The sequence below is a fragment of the Diadema setosum genome, chromosome 16 (assembly GCF_964275005.1).
Source record: "Diadema setosum chromosome 16, eeDiaSeto1, whole genome shotgun sequence".
NCBI classification, from domain to species: Eukaryota; Metazoa; Echinodermata; class Echinoidea; order Diadematoida; family Diadematidae; genus Diadema; species Diadema setosum.
The window spans coordinates 17,930,100-17,952,035 of NC_092700.1; the positions used below are offsets into that span (position 1 = coordinate 17,930,100).

At 36.9% G+C, this 21,936-nt stretch overlaps 1 protein-coding gene across 1 annotated transcript in view; it reads left to right on the top strand.

Annotated features, from left to right (window-relative positions):
* The first annotated feature begins 5,168 nt into the window (after positions 1 to 5,168).
* The window catches only part of LOC140239528 (mRNA-capping enzyme-like), a 34,452-nt gene continuing 17,684 nt past the window's right edge, over positions 5,169 to 21,936 (top strand). The window contains 5 exon segments of the mRNA XM_072319363.1: positions 5,169 to 5,223; positions 6,604 to 6,666; positions 10,434 to 10,647; positions 10,883 to 11,047; positions 11,503 to 11,642. Of these exon segments, the coding sequence (XP_072175464.1) occupies positions 6,612 to 6,666; positions 10,434 to 10,647; positions 10,883 to 11,047; positions 11,503 to 11,642 (574 nt within the window). The 5' untranslated portion in view covers positions 5,169 to 5,223; positions 6,604 to 6,611.

A 21,936-nucleotide genomic window follows, 5' to 3' on the forward strand; every position in this document is an offset into this window, starting at 1 on the left:
TAATACACTGCTAGCCTTGTTTATCGAACATAATGCATTATATACTCTACGCCGCCTTCGTGCCACGCACTGTCGATGATTAAAGTGGGTGATCTATATCAATAACGCGTTACGATATAATAGCATTTGTTATTTCACTCCATCATTCGGAGTTGTTTGATGTGTGAGGTAGAATAACTTTTGCATGTTCGATTACCTGGGGGGTGTTTCATAAAGCTGTTCGTAAAGTTACGAACAACTTACGAGCGACTGGTGATCAGTTCTTGTGCTGAATTATGGAAATTCTTATAAGTATAGCACATCAGAACTGATCACCAGTCGCTCGTAAGTTGTTCGTAACTTTACGAACAGCTTTATGAAACAGGGCCCTGGTCATGTTAACGGTCATGTTATATCCAATCCTATATTGCTCGTGTATATAAATTGTAAGCTATCCATAGCACATGCAAGCACAAACCGTATTCATCTTGAATCTAAATCAATAATGATAATATAAAAAGTCCTTTTGTACATATTCTTTCTATGAACTGTACGCAGACACTGATCAGTTTACAGCCTATGTGGCAACACTAATATCCTTTCCAAGATCAACATATCAAATTGAGTTTTAGGAGATTTTGCATTGTCTATTGTGGATGGCCTTTGGCGAAAATCACATTAAACTAGACTTTCTGCAAAAATCAATCAAACAAACAGACAAACAACACATAAACGACGCCGACAACAACAAAAACAACACACACATCAAACACTGATAATCAACAGTATGTATCAAAGCTCATGAGCAATCACTTGTATGTTTAATGTTTTTTTTTTTCAGAACTGAAAGCATTGAGAATTCAAAGCACATTCTAATATTATCTAGTCATTTTATCAATGAAATTCCAGAGTGGAGTGAATTTAGAACTCACATTTTCTTCCTACGTAAGTATTTCGACTGATATAGTAAAATTTTATTCAGTAAAATTAAGTTTCTTGTACTAATTTGCATAACAGGCATTAATTTTGTATTGTCCATCAGAGTGGTTTTCCATACGTACAGGAAAGTGTATACACGCAATCTTTATAAATTATGATATGAAAAGTACATATCTTAAGTGCTCTATGACGATGTATAATGCACAACCAATATTATGCATAACGTATAGCCCAGGTGCTGTTTCATTTTTATTTTTTGTTCCCCAAGGCCGATGTTTGAGATGAAATAGAATTGCACGAGGGCTATACTATAATTATGCATTTGGAGTGTATATTGCCCAGAATAGTGCATGAAAGATAGGAGCACGTTATTTGTCATAGTAATTAAAGTGCGTTATAGAACGTTGACTGGCAGCACTATATCTATTTAATTCGGGATTCCTCGTGCAAGAATAAAAAAAAAACACATATATATATATATATATATATCTTTCACTATTGTAAACTAAGTCAACTAAGTCAACAAAGTCAATAAATGTCACATGATAGCAATTCGACCAATCAAAATATTATCATAATACACTTTTGTACAATAATATTGTATGTGCTATGGTGTTCTTGTCAAACTCACTGAGCTATTGTTATATACAGATACTCGTATCGCACATACGCTCACGTTTAGCCAAAAGAGAGAGAGAAAAAAAAAATTGCTTCTTCCTGTTTTTATAATGTTCGTTTCGCTGCACCCCTGCTTCCAAGCGATAAGCACATTCCACGCACGTGGTAGATAATGAATTAATTCTGTGGGAAAAAAGAACGACATGTGTAGCCAAGTTTCTGTTTAGCGTAATCATTGAGGTGAGTAGATTTCGGGATCTTGAAATAAACAATTATCTCTTCGTCATCTTGTCTTTGTGTCAAGGACGTCGTTATTTTGACGCGAAGTTCCGATCGACTTTCCTTTCAATACCCTGATTTCTGTCCATGGTATAGGACAATACTGTAATCAGTAATCAGACAGTATGTCGTCTGTATGAACAAAGCATATAAAATTATAAAATGCGTTTACATCGTATTTCTTTACGTGGTTTTGTGCAATGTTGTTCAGTGATAATGATATGTACATGTATTCCTATTTTATGTGCAATATTATTCACTCCATATGCCGACGCAATTTTCTGCAATAAAACTTCACAAATTTTACTCAAAGCATTCATATTTTGTCTATTCATGTGCACGCTTTACGTATCGTTACTGATATCTGTACAAGTATATATATATATATATATATATATATATATATTCATATATATCTTTTATACACATAGATAGGTAGATAAATAGGTAGATTGATATAGATAGAATAGATTTATGGAGAGGGAGAATAGGTATTATTAATAATAGTTTAATAGTTTTTAGAACGCCTTTTCCTCTCTCTCTCTCTCTCTATATATATATATGTATATATATATAATATATATATATATATATATATATATATATATATATATATATATATATATATATAAAGCGAAATGGATTGTGATTTGATGGAATTCAGCGAAATGAACTCTGCATGATTTCAAATGTCTTAAATAGAACTTTTTGTACTTCAAAGAAATAAAATCGACGAAATTTAGATGAAATAATATAGTAATCATATGGATTGACTGGGTATAGAATTAAAAAATCGAAAAGCATCACACTCGGGACGAACTTTCGTGTAGTATGCCTCTTTGGAAAATGAAAAATGAAATAAAAACAACGTCTTTCCTGCAATAATGTCAGACATCAGAGCAACACCATGACACCCTATAAAGAAAAACTTTGGTTCAAAGTTGGACGTGCTCAGCCAAATTCAATATATCAATATAACTAGAAATTATGATAATGACGATGGTGATGATGATAATGATAATGATAATGATGGTGGTGATGGTGATGATATGATAGTAGTAGTAGTAGTAGTAGTAGTAGTAGTAGTAGTAGTAGTAGTAATGGTAAAAAATGATGATAATAACAATAAAGAGAAGAAGAAGACGAATAACAATAATTACCATTTTCCTCTTATAATACGTCAGGTATGGATGACTAATTATCACTCGCTTCCTTTTGTGAAACAAAACAAATCAATCGACAACTGAATTGACATTTAGGTAATTATTACTGCTGCTCCTCGGATTTCTCCATCAAAAGATAAAACGGTTGTGCTCAGTGTATATTCACGTCATCTCTAACAAACAGTTGAAATCAAACGTTAATGAAGATGGTGTACTTATTAAACATAATATCCCTATCATCTGTGATGAAATTATACTAAAGATGTCTGCTTATCAGTGTACATGAGCTAGCTCCTTAGTACAGGGGGTACATTATCTGCTGACTGTTCTCTCAGTTTTTTTTTTCCCGTCTATTGTATGTCTTTAATATTACAAGTTATACCTTTCGTTTGCCACGATCACTAATGTAATAGCAAGTGGGAATAAAGAAACAAGTTCCAAAAATGTATGTCACCTTAAACGGACGGTATCGTTTTGGTTGTCATGGGGATTCAGCTTTTAACTTTTTTCGAGATAACTACAAAAATATTTATGACAGCCTGAAATATTCAAGAGCATACAAGAAAAGTTTATTTGATGAAAATTGGTTTGAAATAGCTGATATTAAAAAAAAACGAAGTAAAATAAAGCGCTATTAATAAAAAGGTGGTCACATCTTTTGTTAAGATTGTTTTGTTTTGGATATCTCAGCGATTTCATCAAATAAACTTTGAATTCCTCTTAGAATTGTATGCTCATTCATATCTAATAAGAGGTTTCTCATTACTTCATAAAAAAGTTGGAAGCCTGAAGCCGGCCATGCAGCCAAAACTATACCATCCTTTAAAGGGTGTGTACAGTTCTGGTAAAGGTGAGGATTTAGCCTTTAACGTTTTCCGAGAAACTCAGAAACCACTCTATGAAATGTCAAAGAGCATGCAATTCTAAGGGGTATCAAAAGTTTATTTGATGAAAATCGGTTTTGAAATGGCTGAGATATCCAAAAACAAAGTGAAACAAAGAGATCCTAATAAAAGGCGTGGCCTGTAGTCTTGTATTATTATCACTTTTCTTGGATATCTCGGCCATTTGAAAACCAATTTTCATCAAATAAACGTTGAATCCTTCTTAAAATTACATGCTCTTTCATATTTCATAAGAGGTTTCTCATTATCTCACTTAGGAATGTTCAAAACATAATCCCCACCTCAACCAGTACTGTACAGTCCCTTTAACATCTGTTTGAGAAGATATATGAGAAATAGATAGGACAAAAACGGGCATGGAGAGATGCAGATGGAGAAAGAGAGAGTGGAGTTAGAGAGGGAGAAGGAATAGGTGAACGCACAATGTAATTCATAAATGATTAGTTGGGACATATAGGCCTATTATTATATATGATGTCATAATGTCTGCCATATTCATATAGGAGTGCTTTTTAAATAGCCACAATATATATATGTATATATATATCTATATATCTATATATATATATATATATATATATATATATATATATATATATATATATATATATATATATATATATATAATGTAACTGTGTGGCTATTTTAAAAGTAATATAGATGGAAGATATTTTGCTCTGTACGTCATCTTTGGAGGTGATATATACTATGGTCTGTAGAAGGTTAGGGTTATTAATAGGACCTTTGATCAAAATAATGGCTTGTAGTTACATGCTGTTTCTAGTGCGTCGGGTTAGGACGTGTGACGGTGATCATACTCAGGTGGAATACTATAGGTCCCTACTGATGGTGCGGTTGAGTTTCATGTTGCGATGGCATCACAAATAATGCGTATGGTGGCATAATTCTGTGTTATGATTGAACATAACACAGAATCCTTATTCCTTTGATGGTAATCATCATGATAGTTTATCGAGCACTATCCAAATTGAAATAAATGCCTTTGTTTGTCTTCAAAGAAAAAAAAATCAAACAAAAGACAAAACGGCTTACAGCAGCTTGTTGTTGTTTTTCATGACAGATTGCGTAATTTGTCTTTGTGTGAGAAAGACGATTGCAGGGGAATACAGAATTCAACGCGTCCACTGAGGACAGTCAGGGAGGTGAGAGGAAAACCTCCCTGGTAGGCCTACAGTCGACAGTAAAGTAAGCTACTTGACCTTTCAACTTTAGTGAAGCAATATCCCTGCATCTAACCAAACATAAGAGTAGCTCGCAAGAAGAGTAAAAATATCGGAGAGTATAACAGCTACACCATTTATAAGCAATCGATTGATATTGTGAGTACATTTCCTTATCAAAGTCATAATTTTCACCTTCCACATTGCCGTGATTTCATGCGCCACAGTTCTTTAACCTACTGGTATTCGTAGAACATTAGAGCTCGGTCCCAGATGTTGTTTTCCGTGTCAGTTGTCATGAGATGTAATGCGGCGTGATCTGTGTACGTACGTGTGGCTGTGCCCGGCCGTGGTGTCTATATGGTTGGGTGTCCAGCACATCGACACCCTAATGTTTTTCTATCAATAGCAACTTCAGATATCTCACAATTTGCCCGACATTGTACTCACAATTCTACATGTCAAGAAAATTCTCTGAATTCACAAGCGCGCATTGAAAATGTGATTTGTGGTACATGCATGCTCCAAAGAAAATAACTGCTTTTCCTTTGTGAACGCTTGTGGGGTGTTGTTATTTTTTATGCACTCGGCTCAGTTTCGCCATAGTTTTGAAACCAACAACACCGCCACCCTCCATGGCATTGACAATACGTGTGAAACGCACGTAATGCTTTTCCTATGTGCCATTTATAATTTACCTACGGTATCGATCTTTCAGTAAAATATGTGGACATCTTCACATCCCCAAGTTGAAGAAGAATGCAAAACCACTGCACATAGTCTCATACGTGGAATATTTGTCCTGTACGTGTAATGCAGCAATTTAGAGGGGAGTTGATTCCAATGTAAAGTGTCGATGTGTTGGATACCTACTATACGTGTATCATGACAATGACAATTTAGATGCTATTTACTTGCTAGCAGACTAAATGACTTTATAGGCATCTAATGACTAAATCTACAAATAGTGCCCATAAATAATTCGACCACAATGCCATCCAAAATTCGACTGCCTGCTACATGTAGAAACCTCTATACCTATAGTCTATGCTTTTACAGACGGTCGAACCTATGCATGCTTTACATGTCATGTTTATTTTTTTTTTATTGCAAAGCTATTCTTTCTTTCTTTTTTAATTGCAAAGCTATTCTTTTTTTTTTTTATTGCAAAGCTATTCTTTCTTTCTTTTTTAATTGCAAAGCTATTCTTTTTTTTTTTTAATTGCAAAGCTATTCTTTTTTTTTATTGTATAGTCATGGTCTTCTGTCATTTCTGACAGTATGATCTCATACAGAATGTGCCCTGTGTAGTCTAGTAGGACTGCATTCTGTCATTGTCAATGTGGAAACCATTCTAATGGTAATGATGACTATAGTGCAAAGTAAAGTGCAAGGTGAAAGAAAACTTTATCATGTCCATTATTGTCTCTTTACAGAGGAAGCCATGGCTATCCCGGAACGATGGTTGAATTGTCCTCGCAAAGGGACGCTTATCATGTCCATTATTGTCTTGTCATGTCCATTATTGTCTCTTTACAGAGGAAGCCATGGCTATCCCGGAACGATGGTTGAATTGTCCTCGCAAAGGGACGCTTATCGCCGGTAGGCACTATATTTGTATTCTTCAACTTCTTCTATTGATGGAGAACAGACCACCGTGTGGTGTAATACTAGCACACTAGTGTGTTATATTCAAGTTATGTACTGCGTATTGGCAAGACCAGCTGTTACACCAAGGCGTATGTACTCAATCAGTGATGCCAAGCAGAGCGTTCCACTTTCCCATTTAATGCTTACATATCAAAGGGTGTTTATAAACGACATTCATTATTTGAAACACAATTAAATGTATGTGCTGTAGACATTGTTAGGAATTATTAACAATTATTACTGGATTGTTACCTTGCAATTTTCTAAGGAGCATTAATACTACATGTACTGATGAATTGACTGATTGTTGATTTTTCAAAACACAAGGAAAAAGAGGTTAGATGCACCAAGGGTAACTGTTGTAGAAGTCGGTCGGATAGACAACTTGAGTATTGAACTTCACAAATGTATGTGCAATTTTGGATGAGGCATTGTAATTTAAAGGTGTTTTTATGTCAGCTTTGTTTTGTTTTAAATTTTCTCAAGTAATTACTCTTCCAGATACATCTAATGTTTGAAAGCATAGAAATTAGCAAAAATGGTGTTTTCATGTGTTTATTTATGCCCATGTTTCTTTTATGTGATGTTAATTTTCACCTTATTCAGTTATCAGGCATATACAACATAATTATGTACAGTATATTCTAATATGCACATTGGCAATTCCATGAGATTGGTGTCATGGGGTGAAAAAATAAAATGTTATGTTGAAACTTGCCACCTATTTTATTTTTTTCAGTATACTTCTGGGCATGTGGAACAGCCATTTTTTACACTAATATACCTCCAGAATGGCAGATATTACACTTTAAAGTCAAATTACATTTTCATTGAGAATTACATTTAAAATGTACTTGAATGTTTGAGTTGAATCCATAGAATATAAAAGAATGGTAAGTAATTGATTTGTTGATTTTTATGATGTATTGGGTATTAGTTACTAGTTGTCAGTGAGGAAAAAATGATTCGTATTCCCATGAATTGGTAGAATGCATACTGCCAAACTGCTAAAACTAATGTAACGTGAGTAACGAAAATACTGAAATAGTTTCATATCTTAATATTCCTTTGGATTTAGAATGTGCCAATGGAAATTCTCTTCATACTGCCTCTACCTAATATGAAAAATGGTGAAAGAGTTGTGTAAATGCAATTGTATTATAATGAGAGAGGTTCAAAAACTGTAACGTGAGTAACAATGTAACGTGAGTAACAAGGGTGTAACGTGAGTAATGACAAAAAATCACGAAATACAAATATATTTCTATACCAATGACAGCAAATATTTTCTTGAGTGACTTGAGTAAGCTGAGGGAGCATAAAGAGAGTATGGTCTTGTAAATAATCTTACATGACCTTGCTTGAATTGGTTGTTATCTAATAGGCTAAACACACTTGCTATCCAAAGAAAATCTTGATTGGCAAACTAGACGAACCAGATGTGGCTAATAATCGTGGACATTATAATTTTTTTTTTTTGTTAAGTTCTAAGTCTTACATTATATCACTTCAGATATCAGCTATGGATATCTTTAAATCCCTTTTAGAGCCAGCTTTTTTTTATGCTTAAGGTTGTAATTTGTACAATTTTGGTAATTGGTTAGTGGAGCAATCGTAAGACAAATGGGAATAAAATGATGCATCTCGATGCAATTTACAAATGAATTGGAAGCATAAAAAAAAAAAAAAAAATCTGTATACCTGATGTAACTTTGAGCAAGAGTTGGCATTGTCTCTTTTTACAATGCCATCTTTTTCTTTTTCTTTTTTGAGCGGGGGGGGGGGGGGGGGGGGTTAACAATAATCATTTTCTGGCAGCTGGTAAATACACCACACATGTACATGTGTGTTTAAGACATTTACAAGAATTGTCAGTGTTACAGCTTTTTAAACATTATTCTCTGGGATTATCAACCCAAAATAATGACAATTGCTTAACTACAATAACTTACTCAAAGTTAGAATCCACCACTACCAGAAGATACAAGAATAATTTTGGGGTTAAGAGGTAGATCACTGAATACAAAGACTGTACACTGTACATAGCAGGGCTGCCAAACTAGAGTGAGAATTTGGAGTGAAGTGTAAGCAAGCGACTAATCGAAGTGACAGTGGTGGGGAGGGGGATTGGGGATGGTGTGGAAGGGGGGTGTCTTTCCTCCCGCCTTTCCACTGGAGTGAACTTCATCAATTTTGCATTTTAACTGGTGGATTTGGTGCTGCTGCATACTCTAGTAAAGATTTCAACACATGCCATAGAGAAAATTTGCCTGTGGGAAAATCTCAAAAGTTTGGGCTTGGACATATTGCATGTTTGGATAATCAGGAATTTTAATAGTGACATTACTTTTTTTTTTCAACATGCTGTTTTGGGGGTTAAGTGTGAGAATTCTTTTATCAGAGTTAGTTAAAATTTGATGAATTGCGTGAGTCTTGCTAATTGCGCGAGAGTTGGCAGCCCTGACATAGAGTGGAAAGTCCACACTGGTAACAGTAGCTGGATGTAATTTGTGGACAATGTACTGTATGTTGGAAAGTAGTTTACAGTTTATGAAAGCAAGTGTTTCACTCATGATTAAAACTACTTACATTTAAGTTCCTGTGAAAGGGAATAGAAGGAGAATATTTTAATTCACTGCATGAACTAGAGGTGTACTACTTTATATTTTCTTGCATTTGGTTTATAGTGGTTACTCAGATTCTGAAAAGTAAAGTATGTGGAATATATGACCGTATGACAGTGGGAAAAGTATGAAAGAGTGCCAATATTGTTTTATTTTAGGGACAAAATATCTGTTGAGGTTAAATTCATCAAAAGCATTTAGTTTCCAGCTAATTCTCATGGTCAGTTATGTGGTAGTGATTATGAGCTAATATGTAACGTGAGTAACGACGATTTTGCTATTGCTGTCAAATATTTCCAATGCTCTCAAAATTTTGACCCCCTATATTTGAGTACCACAACATGAGTTATATAAATCATACAACAGTTGTTTGAAATACTGCCCAGTATGAGTACACTTTTTGAATAAAGGCATGTTGGCTTTTTATGTCGTCCCAAAAAATGTAACATGAGTAACGAAAGTATTTTGTCTTTATTTCCGGTATGGATGTGGTTAGTAAAATTCTATTAATATTGCATGGTAGACTAAGGACTTGTGCATCTATTGTACAACAGAGAGTATGTCAAACCTTCCAGTATAAAAAATATGACAATTACAATATGCAGAGACGCCTAAAAAGTGTAACGTGAGTAACGTGGAATTGCCCACATACAGCTGTCAACTCTATTATTGATGAAAAAAGATACACATAGCAGTAGCATTTCTGATGCTTTGAAGTACAAACTATATAGAAGTGTTTTCAGTGAGTATTTCACCAAGATTCAGAAAAATCTAATAATTCATTCTCACTGCCTGTTTTGGACTTTTGAATCCAATTTTTGCTAGAGCACAATAGCGAGTGAGTCAGTGTGCTTTAATATGCATAGAACTTCTGAGCCCCATTCCTAAGAAGTGAGAATTATTACCACTGTATTAACTAACAACTCATTTTTGCTGAGTCATACACCATTCTAAAGCTGAGAATCTCTTCTTTCATCATCTGATCTATACTGAGAAATTTGATTTTGCTTACTGTTGAAAAGTTTATTGATGTAACGCAACATGTTGTATGAAGATATCCGAAGATTATACTTTGACTTCTTGATTGTCGTGCAGGAAAATTCCTCCCGTTCAAGACTCCACTGGGGCCAAAGTACAATGACCAAATTCCCGAGGAGAACCGCTTTGACGTCCCGATGCTCTTTGCCTACATGGCGTCTCGCCAGGTAACCCTGGGCATGGTCATTGACCTCACAAACACCACCCGATTCTATGACAAGGAGGAGATCGAGAAGAACGGTGCCGTGCACTTCAAGCTCCAGTGTAAAGGGTGAGTGTTGCAGTAGAGAACATAGCAAGCATGTAGTATGGTTTTGTTACATTTGCAAGCAACACTCACATTCTTGATGCTTTCTGACTTACAGGCAACTTTCCAGATTAAGTCAGAGTTACTGTAAAAGTGGAAATTTTCACAGTGTGAAATTTTGATAATATTTTGATAATGTCCATGATGTGGAATAGGAATAAATATCATTTCACTTCATTTCATTTACACCATTTACTAGACACGGGGCCTTCCCCACAATAGAGCAGACCAATCTCTTCATCAAAGTGTGCAGCAACTTTGTGGAGAAGAACCCGGACAAGATCATTGGTGTCCACTGCACGCACGGCTTCAATCGCACTGGCTTCCTCATCTGCGCCTACCTGGTGGAAAATCTGGATTGGGGGTGAGTATTACAAGCAGAAACTTTCATCTTCTAATAACTCTTTGTGCGCCAACAGTGTAAACTCCCCATGTGCCACATTACTCTGAGACTGCATTGCATGAGCCCTTTGGGGTATACATATTTGGGGTATATGATATGTAGGTATATAGCCCCATGCATTCCCTAGCAAAGTGCATGTTAAATTTATTTACATTGACAAATTAAGTATTGTATGAATAAAATGCATGAAACTATAGCAACTTTTCATGTGAAAGTATGCTACACCTAGCTTCCACTGTAATCATTGTGGTCTGTTTTGCTTCTCATCACCGACATTAACAAGAATTAATATACTCGTCAAATATACACATTGCAGCTGATTTCAGTCCAAGTTCATGTCCAAAGGGGGGCATCATAAGGACTGTGACGTTCATTTGGCTCTCTTTCTCTTTTCTTCATTTTTTTTCTCTGAGCAGTGTTGATGCTGCTGTCACCCTGTTCTCCCAGGGCAGACCACCAGGTATCTACAAGGGGGATTACATCCAGGAACTCTTCAATCGCTATGGCGACATACAAGAAGCCCCGCCTCCTCCAGACCTGCCCGACTGGTGTGTCGGTGAGAAAATGCAATTTTTCCTTGGATTTTTATCTCAGTTTCTTCAAATGACTTATTTACAAAGGTTATCGTTAAGGATTCACTTGCTGGGTCGGATGAGTGTTTTCTGAGCTACCTGTCATGTCTGCAGTAATAGCAGTACTATTGCTTGTTACATCGTGTAAATACTGTGTCATATCTGAGTGCATTGTTCATTTAATTCTCACCAATCTGTGCAGCTCCATATATCATATCGTCGGCTAAGAATGATAAGGGCGTTAAGTCACTTTTTGCACTTCCGAGATAATCGCGTTTAAAAGTTTGAAGCCTGATAAAACTATGAAAATCCTCATTATTTTTGTTGTGCCGAAGGTTAAGGATTAAATGGATGTTTTTCTATAAAACAGCAAAAAAATAGAGTGAATCATTACGTAACACTTACGTAATACAAGAAAATATATTAACGCCCTTCTCATTTTCATCAAAATTGCGCGCGCAAGGGTGCTAAGTAGCTGCGCGCACTTAGCGCCCTTGTCACTCCGAGATGACTCGGGTATTGTGGCTCGCTGACTGGGCGTTAACTTGTAGCCCAATTTGTTTTGTGTATACAAACAAGTATTCTGTTGTTCTGAATTCACTTAGTTTACCTTCCGTTTTGCAAATTTTGTGCAAAATGAGCTATATTCTCCTCGACATTGTTTTTCAGCAAAAGTATTAACAAAGTGTATTTATGAAATAGCAATTACTTATGTCTTTATTTTGCCAAGCCTCCCACATGTCGTGCTGTTTTTGTTTTTGTTTTTTCGTTTTCCGTTTCATAAGTATACTGAATATCTAGACATGTATCAACTGCACTGTTATTGTTTTTGTTACAAGTGTAATACATTTTACTTTTTCACTGATAAGGACTGTTCTTACCATCAATAAATTTGTAGTAAGTTAAGATTATGATGAAGATCAAAATATTGATTTTTTTTTTTTGTGATAGCAATTCCTCAGATAAGTTAGATAATGATATACTTTTTCTTCCTAATATTCTACGACACATAAAAAAAGTATAGAATACTGTACCACTCTCCTGGTTTCATGTGTAAAAGCATAATTATTTCCTCTTATGTACTGTATATCTGGACGAGTACGACATACAAATTTCTCACACCATACACATGTTCAATTTCCTCTGAATCATTACAACCTGCAAAAGACAGATTTTACAAACAATCATGCATTTCAGCATCATTCATTCTTGTTTCTTGAACACAATCTTCAATGCGCAAAAGCAGCTACTCGACCACAAAACCATGCACCCTAAACACAACACGAGATCAATCCACATTGTCCATTCTTCATATCAAAGGCTTTCACCCCCCCCCCAGCTCAGCATTTATTGCTGAGTTTCGATACCACATGGTTTAAAATGGGTATTGTAAAATATTGCATATCATAATTTCCGTGTTCAGAAGTTTTGCCATGACAAGCATTCACCTCACACTCATTACCTCTTTTCACATGCATGTATCTCAACATCAATATCAACTCCAACTAGTAGTTCAGTACGTGTCTGTGTACATGATTGTTCTATGTCACCTCTGTTACCAAGGTGTTTGCCTTGAGGGGAGCAGTTGCCATCTGTAAAATCTCCACAACAGCTTCCAAATAGATCTATTCATCTACAACGTATGTCGCTCTTAAGACCAGTATTATTACCACTCTTTATTTTCTCTTGTCACTTCATTTTCATCACTGACATGAACATCGACTAAGATGTTATTAAAGTTAACTAAAAGAAAGGGACCGGTACACATAATGAAATCAATTTCAAAGGAATTTAATGTCTGCACTGCAGAAAATTGAATTTTGTAAAACATTAAGCAACCTCACTTCCTAAAATTGCAATAATGGAAATACAAATTGAAATACAGTACCTGCATTTGAATTCAAATAAGAATCAAATTTCTTCAGCATTTTGATTACTTCTTCATTTTCAATCACCATTGGTTATCAACACTAATTCTCTATCAACAATTACCGTATGTGGGAAGTACTTGGAATGTTAGAGTCAGATAATCTTGAAAGTGTGCAGAATGATAATTCTATTTACAAAATAAAAAATTCATATGTATTCCTTACCTCCATACATGTACTTATTCACACTTTATTTACCTTGCATTAAAATTGCGTAAGGTTTAATTAAAGACTTTTTCTGGAATATCTACACTCCTGGTAAACAATGACGCCTAAGGCCATTTACATAATCTTATTTCTTTAATTCATGATATACATGCCATAATATCAATGCTACCACAACAAGGTATGTATGGTATTCACATAAGGTGAATGAAATCATATTATATCAACATTTTTTCCCTTTCGAATTTCATATTTTCAGTGTGACTTTTTCTTTAAATCTCCCATTCCATTGTCTGTTGTTTAATCATTTTGAGTACAACTGTAGATCACACATATTCTTGCAAACTTCATGTAAATAAATGTAAACCAGTTTCAAAATGTCAATTCCATCAACTATCGATAAAGCAAAAATTAGATCTTAATTGAGGCTGCTTGATTTGTTTCGCTTTAGTTTCCTCTCTTCACAGACATTGGCTATTATAGCTCTGAGAAAATCTTACATGCATGAAGGTGAAATTCAGATTTTTTAAAAACTTATTTTACAATCCATTAGAGAACAGAACATCATTTCCCCAATGATGATGGATCTTAAAGACTATACAGAAATATCTGGTACATTGTAAGCTCTGGGATTAGCAGGGTAATGGCATACTTTGTAATGCAGAATTACCTACCACACAATTTGGTTATGACAGAATAGACATCATATTGCAAGCTGAAACATGTTTGTGAGAATTACAGAGTAAGACCTAGACTAGGCTAATATTCTGATTTAATATTCCGTATATTAAAAAAACAAAACAATTCCAACAACAAAGAAGAAATTAACATTACATATAAGGTCCCTTTGTCTAAAGATCATTGTCAATAATGGATAACAAGTTGCAACAAAATAATCATCTTGAATGAAACCAGATTCAGGGATTTTATTTATTTCTTTCTCAAAATAAATGTTATTGCGTAAGGATTTGTTCTTGCAAATTCTTATTTCGGTAACAATAACAACTCTTATGATGCGGGGTGTAGGTGACTAGAAAGAGACAAGCCGTAATCTTTGACATTTACTTTTTGCTGTAGGCATTTTTCTGATAACTGAAGTGATTGGAGGATTTATACTTACCTTGACCAAATCTCAGCACAGTTGTTCAAACATGCTCGAGTCTGAATGTGTTTCTGTGTGTGTGTGTGTGTGTGTGTGTGTGTGTGTGAGAGTGTGTATGTGGGTGAGTGATATGCTATTTGGGACAGAGTTCCTTGTGTCTAACACATGTAACACCTGACAGGCTCACAAATTCATTCTTCCACTTCAACACAGTCTAGATCTGACAGCTCATCTTGTTCATCAACAGACTTCAGGTTGAGGTAGTAGCAGTGGTATGCCCTCGGGATCACCCCAGCCCGACAAAGTGAGACAACATCGGTCTTCTTGGCGCTGCTCACAGGGAGTGTGGTGGCATACATGTTCTGCAGAAGGATGTCTTTGAACTGCCTGGTGGACTTTATGCGAAGACAGCGGAAGTCATCGTCATATCTGTACTTGAACAGGATGGTTGTTGGATCCTCCTTCTGGTAACGAATGACTCTCATCTTCATCCAGTGCACTGTGTCTCCTTGGGTGTCTTTCTCTGTATTTGTGAACAAGGTACTTTCTAGCTCCCTGAGATCGATGAAGTCGTCATGTGTCATCTCTTCTACCTTGTAGGGATTTGCCTTTCTCGCCATCTTGATGATATTAACCCATCCTCGGGGATGGTACACATCGACTCTCTGATGGGCTCTCTCTATGGCCGAATGGATGGAGTCGACCTCCATATGAGTATGGCCGGACTCTAAGAACTTCTGTTCGATGACTTCGATGTGGCTTGTGCGCGTGATGCACGCGAGGATTGCTGCTATGAATCTGTTTCTGTTTTGACCGCCACAGCAGTCAGAAAAGAGAGTAACATGCTTCACTGAAGTTGGAACTGTCAGCAAGGCCCTCATCAAGCAAGTTCCAACCTCGCATGATCCTCTTTTGCCCTCAACTGTCAGCAAGGCCCTCATCAAGCAAGTTCCAACCTCGCATGATCCTCTTTTGCCCTCAACTGTCAGCAAGGCCCTCATCAAGCAAGTTCCAACCTCGCATGATCCTCTTTTGCCCTCAACTGTCAGCAAGGCCCTCATCAAGCAAGTTCCAACCTCGCATGATCCTCTTTTGCCCTCAACTGTCAGCAAGGCCCTCATCAAGCAAGTTCCAACCTCGCATGATCCTCTTTTGCCCTCAACTGTCAGCAAGGCCCTCATCAAGCAAGTTCCAACCTCGCATGATCCTCTTTTGCCCTCAACTGTCAGCAAGGCCCTCATCAAGCAAGTTCCAACCTCGCATGATCCTCTTTTGCCCTCAACTGTCAGCAAGGCCCTCATCAAGCAAGTTCCAACCTCGCATGATCCTCTTTTGCCCTCAACTGTCAGCAAGGCCCTCATCAAGCAAGTTCCAACCTCGCATGATCCTCTTTTGCCCTCAACTGTCAGCAAGGCCCTCATCAAGCAAGTTCCAACCTCGCATGATCCTCTTTTGCCCTCAACTGTCAGCAAGGCCCTCATCAAGCAAGTTCCAACCTCGCATGATCCTCTTTTGCCCTCAACTGTCAGCAAGGCCCTCATCAAGCAAGTTCCAACCTCGCATGATCCTCTTTTGCCCTCAACTGTCAGCAAGGCCCTCATCAAGCAAGTTCCAACCTCGCATGATCCTCTTTTGCCCTCAACTGTCAGCAAGGCCCTCATCAAGCAAGTTCCAACCTCGCATGATCCTCTTTTGCCCTCAACTGTCAGCAAGGCCCTCATCAAGCAAGTTCCAACCTCGCATGATCCTCTTTTGCCCTCAACTGTCAGCAAGGCCCTCATCAAGCAAGTTCCAACCTCGCATGATCCTCTTTTGCCCTCGGTCTCGCATCAGAGAAAGCATGTGGCATCTCTTGTGCCTTGGTCGAAAATAGTGAGGTTGTAGTTGGACAGTTTCCTCTTATAATAAAAGAGGTTAGCATTTGACGAGGGACTTGGCAGGGTCTGCTGTAGGTCAAAAGTGTAAGATTTGAACGTGGGATCCTTGTAGCATCTCTCCTTGTCCCTTCTTTTCTCCTCCCTTGCTCTCTCTTTCATGTCAAGATGCTCCTGGTGCTCTCCTGCATGTTCTGTCTTCTCTTCGCTGCTTAGATTTTCGTACATTGTGTACTTGTTGCAGCGGTCCTTCTTGGGTCGGTGAAAGTGAAGGTTATAATTTCTGCAGAATTCTTGTCTGTACACAAATGACGAACAGGGCTCTCTCTGCTCTTCCCTGCACTCATCGCAGTAAAGCCTGTACATTGTGGCAATGTTCAAATTTGCTGCCAGATATTGTCGCCTTGATGTCTTCCTGCAGTAGTGCGACTCTACCGTGGGGAAGCTTTCAATGTGTTTTCGCACATGCTGGATTACGTGATTCGGCGTCTTAATGGCTGGTGCATGCCTCCCTCTCTGATCCGGTGCACTGAACTCAGCTGTTTCACTCTTCATAGTGGTGTATCGCACCAGTTTTTCTCCAATGCCTAGTGTGTTGAGGAAGAACTTCTGACAAACTGGTACTCTGGTACCCCCAATGCGAAGGAAGTAAAGCCTTCGATGACGTTTTGTCTCCATGGTCTTCCTGCTCTTTTTTGAGGGTCTCAGTTGCGCATTCCTGCAAATGAAGTCTCGCTGTCGTTCACTGTCGCCTGTGCTCCAGTAATCAAGGAAGACAGATTCTCTTTCCTCTTTTGTGTACTTGGATGAACATTTTAGGTAGCATGTATCCTTACAGGTATCCTTTACAGACCTTTGCAGGAACTTTCTTGCCTCCTACATTCATGTATTCCTGACCCTTGTTTTTTTTTTCCTTGCGGACGTTTTGCTTCCAAAGATGTGGATTAGCTGATCGCTTCCTTACTCTGGCTTCTTGACTCTGCAGAGTAGTCTATACAAATGAAATTAAGACAGAAAAATAAACATGTATTGGTAGATAAAATAAAAAATCATGAAACTTACTATGAGTTCTGTTGAACAGCTGAAACCAGAGTAGAGAAACTCCATGTGAAAAAACAAAACAAAACAAAAACAAAAACAAAACACAAAAATGCTGCAAGATATAAGACTGATATCACCCAAGTGACAAGCACCTGGTGCTGGTGACTGCTCAATGACAAGTTCAATGAGTATGACATGTGAATGATATCAAGATAAAATTTTTTTAAAAGGTTCAGGTTTCATCTATTTTCCTTATTCTGTTTCCTACATAGCACTGAACAAAGCAAACTCTATTGGAATTTTATCATAATGCATTATCAACAGTTTCAAATTAAATGATTGACAAAACATGGCTAAAAATTTTCATCCCCTCATTTCAAATGATAATATTTTATGTACTATATTAAGTACAGTATCCTACGTGACAATAGAAAATAAGAGAAACAGAAATTAAACTTAAAGGCCTGTGAAAACAGAAGCATGGTGACATATCAAACTAAGGACAAATTAAATTGAACTAAAATCAGAATACTTAGCTTGATGTACAGCTTCTCGCTGACGATTTCCACAGCTGTAACAAAATCATACCAAACATGAAATAATAATGTGAATAGAACATGCATGTTTTCTCATTTCAAAAGAAAAGTGCAAATTATAAACGAAATGGAAAGCATTATTTGGCATTCAAGTTGCTCATCTGAGACTACTCATCTCAAATTATTTGATATCAAATCATTCTAGAATGTTACCTCCAAACCTGGTGGTGCTGAAAGATTGGGCAGGTCATGAAGATTTTCAAACCCACAGTCTCCGTCATTCGTGCCACTTGATGGAATGACCTCTGGCTGGGGGAGAGTAGGCTGAAGCTTTTAAAGTGTACAAAGAGAAAAAAAGGTCAAACTAATCAATAAAACAAATAATTTTGTGATTCTAATCCCTGATACAAGTCATTTTCCTCAAAGAAAGAAAAATATATCTTTCATGAACAGACAAACCGACTGCTAAAAACAGTGATTGTATTCCATATCAGTTTACTTTCTTGGTTCTGCGAGACATGTGAAGTCGTCAACACAAGATGACATTTGTGGTAATCAAAAAATTAGAGATCTATACTCATTTGTGAATGCATGTCAAATGCAACAGGGCTGAGGACCAACTCAAACACCTTGGGAAAGGGAAGTACTAGTAGATTTAATGTCTTTCACTTGCAGGTTGTGTAATGGTCATCATTAACACATCTCTAACAGCATGCAGAACTTCTAACAGCAAGCTACAAACCTTGTCAGCTTGTGATCCACCGATGTCAGGTGTTGGTGATACATCTGTTGTTGTATCCATAGCTCCAGAATCACATCCATGACGGGCTTTGTCGGAGAGATCCTGCAATAAACAAAGACAAAGACAAATTGTTGCTAGAGAACATGTGGAGTGTGATAATGCTCATAATATCATCAGTTATGCCTAATTTTTGCCAAGATGTGCAGTCCATTTCAAGAATGAATTACCAGTAAAAATCCACTGTCATGTGTACATTTCTTTACTACTTACCAAAAAATATATGAGGTGGTTTTAGAAGCAGATGAGCATAAAAAAGAGAAAAAAAAAACCCCACTTATTTCATTCCCTTAAAAAAATATTTGATCATACAAGGTCTGCAAATGACACCATTGTATAGGATTATACATGGGATATACTTCAGGACTAATTAGTTTATAATCACTTCAATTATTGCCCCTGGGTTTGAATTTGCCCGATGATAACCTAAAACAGTTTATTATCCATTTCACCTCATTTCATTGCATTGTTCATCTTTGAAATTAGGCTTTATCACTTGATCAATATAAAAACAAAACAAAGAAGGTGAAAAAGAAAATTACACATGACATCAAACAGATACTCTCTTGTTACAAACAAGTAGATGTAACAACAAAGTACAGCAGAAAAAAAAACAAAAACCTACTTGTAGTATCTCCTGATGATTGCAGCAGGGATCACTCCCTTCAAAGTGCACGAAGCAAAGAAGAGCAAGACACTTAGGACAAGCAGCAAATATTTCATCCATACAGCAACCACTTGAACAGACCCTCGGGTTATATGGCAGATTCCTTTCAAAGTCTCTCTTGAGGCTCAGCATATCTATGAGGCAATAAGAATAAACCACATTTCCTGATCATTGCAAAGACAACACACAGATTCATTGTTCGTTTATAGTTTTTCAGTCCTTATTCCAGGAACTGTTTAAATGTGTACACCCATATTGAATGCAAATCATACTAAATGAATTTATTCACTTCTAAAGGGTTCTTGTTTGCTCCAACAACAATGTGATCACTCACTCACACACACACACACACACAAACACACACACAAAGTCAAACACACACACAAACCCCAAAATTCACCAGCATCTTGTTTGAAGAGGGAGGAAATAATTTCTAGTAGTACGTGTACCCACTCTGAGAAGTGCAGATAAATTAAATCTATTAATAGATATTCAGTCAAGTTTACCAAGTGCTAACAAACAAAATGTTATGCTTCAATATAACAGCAGGCTGGGAAAAGGAATGTTCTTTCCCTTTTATACAAGGCTACTGTTACAATTCATAATGCTTCATTTTCAGTTGTGCACATAGACTGCTAAAGCAAGTTACCATAATGCTATGTAAGGCTGGCATGGGTTTATGACTTGCCTTGGGTTGTGTCATCCATGATTTTGGTTAATGCAGCCTTGAGATATGAAAATGGCATATCATCTTCGTTGTCAAAGGCGTAAGAATCACCATGACCAACATCGGAGTGCTCCTGGCTACGCGCATCCAGCTCCTGACCACACAAACTGCTAGACACTGCTGCTAACAAGGTTGAAAGGGGTAAATCATCACAGCTGTCAGACTGTTGTGAAGAATCATCCGATTCCTCATCGATCCCGATCTCAATGATTTTTCCTTCCCATTTCTCCCTTCCCCAAGGCATCAAAACCATATCACTGACCTTAAACACGTTATCTGAGCTCATGAGATCTCGAGCCCTCACAACGTTCTTCTCCCCCGTCCTCGTCCATTGCACTAAAATTTCTGTGTCTGGATGGAGAAGAGGCATGGCGGCTGCTTCTGGAGTGCATCATTAGAAGAAACACAAAAGTTCAAAAATAAGACTACATAAAATTCCACATACAATGTACCATATAAGTATTTTTTTCAACATCTTATTGATTTCACAAAAGAAGCCTGTCTCACATTTGCCATTTCATCCGCTGATCAAGGACTGTCTGATTAAGCGGCTTTGTTTTTTAGTTCTGCTTTTCTTACTGCAGTGTATTATGTAGGTTTTTTTCCCCCTTGTAAATTTTAAGCAGTGATAGCATTTGCGAATATAATGCTTCCAAATTGACAGCGTACGATGTCTATGTCCCTACTGACATGCACATGTTGTGAGCAAGATAACATCACAACCCTAAATGTGGCAGCATGACATGGCTTGCTATGTGACAACTCCATTACAACCATATCATAAAAATACAACCAATGGCCCGATCCCTTCTTCATTTTTTGTTTTGTTTTGTGAAGAAAAAGAATAACTGCCGACAGAGGTTTGTGAAAACAAAAGCAGAGGGACAAATCAATTTAAGCACAAATAAAATTGAACTGAAATCAGATACTTAGCTTTATGTTCACCAGCTTCGGCCTGAATATTTCCTTAGCTGTAACAAAATCATGCCAAACATAAAATAATGTGAAAAAACATGCATTGTTTTTTTACAAAAAAAAAGAGAAAAAAATATGTATAGCATTTGTGAATATTAAATATTGCTTCCAAATTGACTGTGTGCGATGTCTACGTCCCTACTTACATGCACATGCTGTGAGCAAGATAACATCACAACCTCAAATGTGACAGCATGTCATGGCTTGCTGTGTGACAACTCCATCATTACCATATCAGAAAAATACAACCAATGGACCGATCCCTTCTTCATTTTTTGGTGAAGAAAAGGAATAACTCCCAACAAAGTTTTGTGAAAACATACGCAGAAGGACAAATCAATTTAATGACAAATAAAATTGAACTGAAATCAGATACTTAGCTTTATGTTCACCAGCTTCTGCCTGAATAATTCCTCTGCTGTAACAAAATCATAACATAAAATAATAATGTGAAAAAAACATGC